Raw genomic sequence first — 5,188 nt, 5'->3', positions numbered from 1 at the left:
CAGGGAAATGGCTTCTTGGTGCACATAGGGAAGCTGGACACCAGGCATCCGGGTTCCCAGCCTAAACAGAAGCCCCGTCCCCACCTCCCCTCCCGTGCCCCACGGGCCCAAGAGCAGCGGAGATGCCCACCTTCAAAGGACCATGTGGACTCGGACAGTGAGGGGAGCAGGGACGTTCACAATGGATTGAAGGCCCCACAGAAGCTCCTCCCCCTCCCAATCTTGGGTAACTTGCTGGAAGAGGAGAGGCCCTCTAATGGTGAATGTGCTCGAACTTTCCTTCACCTCAGTGGGATGGTGGGAAGATGTGGGTTTAAACTGCCGCCCTGGAGCAAACCTGCCCCGAGATGCACACCACACAGAAGACACAGCAGGCAAGTGCACACTCTTTATTATTAGACTCAGGAAACCTCTGACAGAGGCTGAGCTTGGTGAGCTGGGATTTCATGGGGGAACTCGAGGACACCTTTCGTTCAGACTGGAGACCATCTAACTTCCCACCCCCTGGGCTCCACCTGCCTCGGGGGAGCAGAGAGCCTGCAAAGAACACACCAAATGGGAGAGAAGGGGCCCAGGGCATTCCCAAAAGGGCTTCTCTCAGTCCAGTTCTTTTTTAATCTTATTGGAGAAGCACCATCCACAGCATGATGTCCACCCTTGGAATCCATTTTGTTCTTCATCCACTCTTGACTGGAAAGGAGCTTGGGATGGTGGTGGTCCAAAGCTGCGGGCTCGAGTGTGTAGCCAACACTCTCTCAAGTACTGTCTTTAAGTCACCCAGCGGTCATTCAGGCAATCAGGAAGATAGCTGTCCCTCTCAAAGGAAGAAATCAACAGAGTATCAGAAAAGTCCCACCTGCACTTTCATGAAGCCACTTTCCTGATCTCTGCCACTGCTCATTTGTCTTACCTGTGAACAGTGAGATGAGCAATTCAGTGACTCAAGTCCTTTCATGGAAGTCCCTGATGTTACTCCCAGAACTGCAAAAATATCTGGATGTGGGGCGCCTGGGTGGCTCTGTGGGTTAAGCACCTGCCTTTGGCTCAGGTCATGATCCCAGGGTCCTGGGATCAAGCCCCACATCGGGTTCCCGGCTCAGGGGGAGAGTCTGCTTCTCCCTCTGCCCCTTCCCCACACTTATGCTCTCTCTCTCAAAAATAAATAAATAAAATCTTTAAATATATATATACATATATCTGGATGTCATTTCAGTTGGGTTTACCAGAAAATCACGCTGTATGCCAGGCAAAGACATCCTCCTGATATACTTTGCATCCCAAATTAGGCTCTCTCCTGTTATCTAACCAAACTCACCAAATCAAGTTATAATGTGTGCACCAGATATTAACATATAAGTCTAGCTCCTAATACATACTAGACAATAACTATTTGTTTAGTGAATTAAATGTAATCCATCAAATTTGCTATCATCTATAGAATTTAATACTGCAACACCCCCCCAACTCTCCCAAATTAATCCCAACAGAGAAATTACATTCTAACAAAATTGTTTTGCCTTCCCTGCCCCCCTACTGAGTGCCAGAGCATCTCTTCTTCCATGACTTCTTCTCACTCTTCTCAGTTCCAGCCAATGGGGGGTCTCAATGAGGTGCGGGTCAGCTGGAATCAAGGTGTGATTTCTTTAGACTCTTGGGAAATCTTCTAATGGGACAGGTTCAGCTTCTTCAGCAACAAACAAGTTCTTGGGGCTCAGAGACACAAAAACAGGCCCTCACCTATAAAACTTAAAAACAAGAAGCAAACATGAACACTGTAGTTTACAAAGGAACAATAGCATTTTGAAGGAAGAGCGGTGCTCCTAAAATTCAATATAGTTATAGCTCAAAAACCACATGGCTGTTCCCAAAGACATGGCATATTCAGGAAAAGGAGGTTAATAAGAAACCAGAAAGGAGTGTGTATTTACGTATGTAGTACCCACAATGATAAAAAGTTGTTAGTTTCGGTAATGGAATAATGGACTGTTTTATTTAACTTTCTCTACAATAATTTTGGTTTTCACATTTTCTGTGAAGTAAATAAGTTACTTTTTGATCAGAAGAGGGTCTTGGGAAATTGGTTTTCCTTTGGAGTGTTTTCATTCTTACTTACCTTCTTGAAGTCAGTAAATTTGTCCTGGGTCCCGGCCTCTACTCTCACCTGCCACACAGACTTTCTTGCATTTATAACAGGCCTTGCGCCATGAAAAATTCATGGCTTTACACCATGGGCAGTCCCAATTCACTGGACTGCATCTTGAGACAGATTTCTCCTGGTGCTTGGAATCCAAAGCTTTTTTCCCTTTTGGTTGCTTGGTCTTCTGCCCCGGAGGCTGCTGTATCTTTGGGTTTTCCCTCATACTTTGGCTCCAGCCATCCCCCGGGGGGGTTGCCTGGGGCCTCCGTGGACCTTCTTCCTGGCTGTGACTCCTGCTAAACTCCAGGGAGAGCATCCTTTGGGGCCTCTGTGGACCTTCTTCCTGGCTGTGACTCCTGCTAAACCCCAGGGAGAGCATCCTTTGGGGCCTCTGTGGACCTTCTTCCTGGCTGTGACTCCTGAGAAACTCCAGGGAGAGCATCCCTTGGGGCCTCTGTGGACCTTCTTCCTGGCTGTCGCTTCTGCTGTCCCCCAGGGGACCAGTCCCCTGGGGCCTCTCCAGATCTTCTTCCTGGCTTTGGCTACTGTTATCCCCCAGAGGGGCCATCCCTTGGGGTCTTTCTGGACCTTCTTCCTTGTCATGGTTCCCACTGGCCCCCAGGGATACCATCTCCTGGGCCCCCTCTGGATCTTCTTCCTGGCTGTAGCTCTTACAGGCACCAAGGGGGGCCATCCCTTGGGGTCTTTCTGGACCTTCTTCCTTGTCGTGGTTCCCACTGGCCCCCAGGGATACCATCTCCTGGGCCCCCTCTGGATCTTCTTCCTGGCTGTAGCTCTTACAGGCACCAAGGGGGGCCGTCCCTTGGGGTCTTTCTGGACCTTCTTCCTTGTCGTGGTTCCCACTGGCCCCCAGGGATACCATCTCCTGGGCCCCCTCTGGATCTTCTTCCTGGCTGTAGCTCTTACAGGCACCAAGGGGGGCCATCCTTTGGGGTGTTTTTGGACCTTCTTCCTTGCTGTGGCTCCCACTGGCCCCCAGGGGTACCACCTCCTGGGGCCCCTCTTTATCTTCTTCCTGGCTATTGCTCCTACTGGCACCAAGGGGCGCCATCCCTTGGGGTCTTTTTGGATTTTCTTCCTGGCTGTGGCTCCCACTGACCCCCAGGGGAACCACGTCCTGGGGCCTCTCTACATCTTCTTCCTGGTTGTTGCTCCTGCTGGCACCAAGGGGGGCCACCCCTTGGGGTCTTTTTGGAAATTCTTCCTGGCTGTGGCTCTCACTGGCCCTCAGGGGTACCACCTCCTGGGGAGTCTCTGGATCTTCTTCCTGACTGGCACCAAGGGTAACCACCTCCTGGAATCTCTGTGAATCTTCCTGGCTGAGGCTCCAGCTCTCCCCAAGGGGGACCATCCCCTGGGGCCTCTCTAAACCTTCTTCCTGACTCTGGCCCCAGCTATCCCCAGAGGGGACCATCCCCTGGGCCTTCTCTGGACCTTCTTTCTGGATCTGGCTCCAACTATCCCCAAGGGATACCGCCCCCTGGGGTGTCCCTTGATCTGCTCCCTGGCTGAGGCTCCAGCTGTCCCCAAGAGGACCCATCCCCTGGGCCCTCTCTGGACCTTCTTCTTGGCTGTGGCTCCAGCTATCCTCAAGGGGGACCATCCCCCGAGGCCTCTCTAGACCTTCCTGGCTAGGGTTTCTGATATTCCCCAGGGGGACTGTACTCCGGAAGATCCCAGGACCTCCCTCCTGGCTGTAATTCCTTTGGTCCCATGGTGGGGCCACCTCCTCCCGGAAGCCCACTGCAGCACATGGACCAGGTGGGTAGGTCCCCAGAGGAAGCATCTGAAGCGGGACTACTGCAGCTTCTGCATCCATGACTACTGGTGGTGGCAGAGGTGGCAAGAAAGGGATTCCCACTGGGAGTGGTGCTTGCAATGGAAGTGAGTATGGCACCGGCATTGGCAGAGGGGGTTGTATGGCCTGAGCCCTGGGACCTGGGGGTCCTGGCATGTGAAGAACAGCTGCTGGGGCTGGCACCTGGGCCTCAAAATACAGCCTACCAGGAAACCCCATGGCAACCACATCTCTCTGCTGCTCGGCATTCAGGGGCCCGGCTATAGCCCCATGCTGCTCGGCTCGAGGCGCAGGCAGTATTTCACGGGCCAGCGGGATGACCTGGGCCGACCTATCCACGTGGAGCAGCCGCCCACGAAGCACATCACACTCGAGCAGCGCCTGCTGCAGGGCGACCTGCGTGAAGCGCAACTGCGTGGCCACGTCCTCTCGATCCCCACGCAGCCGCTGCAGCTCAGAGGCCAGGGCCCAGGTAGCCATCTCGCGCTCCTCCACCTGCTCCTGCAGCCGCCGCACGCGGTGCGCCTGCTGCTCCCGCTGCCTCGCGGCCACGCGCACACTCAAGGCCAGCGCGCTCCAGGCGCAGGCTCTCTTAGTGGTGCGCGGTACCTGAGGGTCGGCCACGACGGTCCGAAGCTGGTCCTCCACCTCATTCCAGGGCCGTGAGCGGAAGGTCACGTAGAAGTCGGGACCGCCGCCGTTCATGAGCACTTCGTTGTTGATGAACCTGATCACCTCCGTGTGGCGGAACCCGCTGGCGTGGTCCCCGAAGTCAACTGCCATGGCTGCTGCGGCCTAGTTAACCGTCCACCTCACAGGCGATGCCGCCCCTGCTGCCGCCAGTAAAGTCCACCGCTCACCTCCCCACTCAGTCCTACTAAAGTCCCTTTCCAGTCCGGTCCTCGGCCTCTTTCCTCTCTACCTTGCTTTCCTCACAAGGAGTAAAGCAGATTCCCTCACCACACCAACCCCTACCAGGCGAGGGTGTTACACGTCACAGAGACGACCTCTGAGTCACCCCGCAAGGCCTGCTGGGATCCGCCTCCCTCTACAGAGTGCCCCCTACAGGGCGAATAGGCTGGATGGCTGCACTGGGTACTGCAGTGAGCCTATGGAAGAATTTGTTTCTAAGAACTTCAGAAGGACAATCAATACCCACCCAATACCTAGTCGGGTGGTAGGGTTGCATAGGTGAGTACAGTTCTGCTCTTATCTCAGTTCCGTCTCCCATA

General features: G+C 54.2%; 1 protein-coding gene across 1 annotated transcript; it reads right to left on the bottom strand.

Annotated features, from left to right (window-relative positions):
- Positions 1 to 1,474: 1,474 nt before the first annotated feature.
- TEX13D (TEX13 family member D) lies at positions 1,475 to 4,739 on the bottom strand. The gene has a single exon (XM_045878175.2). It carries the CDS (start codon positions 4,737 to 4,739, stop codon positions 2,124 to 2,126), a length of 2,616 nt encoding a protein of 871 aa, XP_045734131.1. The 3' UTR covers positions 1,475 to 2,123.
- Positions 4,740 to 5,188: the final 449 nt, after the last annotated feature.

This window comes from Mirounga angustirostris, unplaced genomic scaffold, assembly GCF_029215605.1.
Source record: "Mirounga angustirostris isolate CCGP_5_RB_7025 unplaced genomic scaffold, mMirAng1.0.hap1 SCAF_11, whole genome shotgun sequence".
Lineage (NCBI taxonomy): Eukaryota > Metazoa > Chordata > Mammalia > Carnivora > Phocidae > Mirounga > Mirounga angustirostris.
The sequence above is the reverse complement of the archived record's forward strand: the minus strand, read 5'-3'. Positions and strand labels throughout refer to the sequence as shown.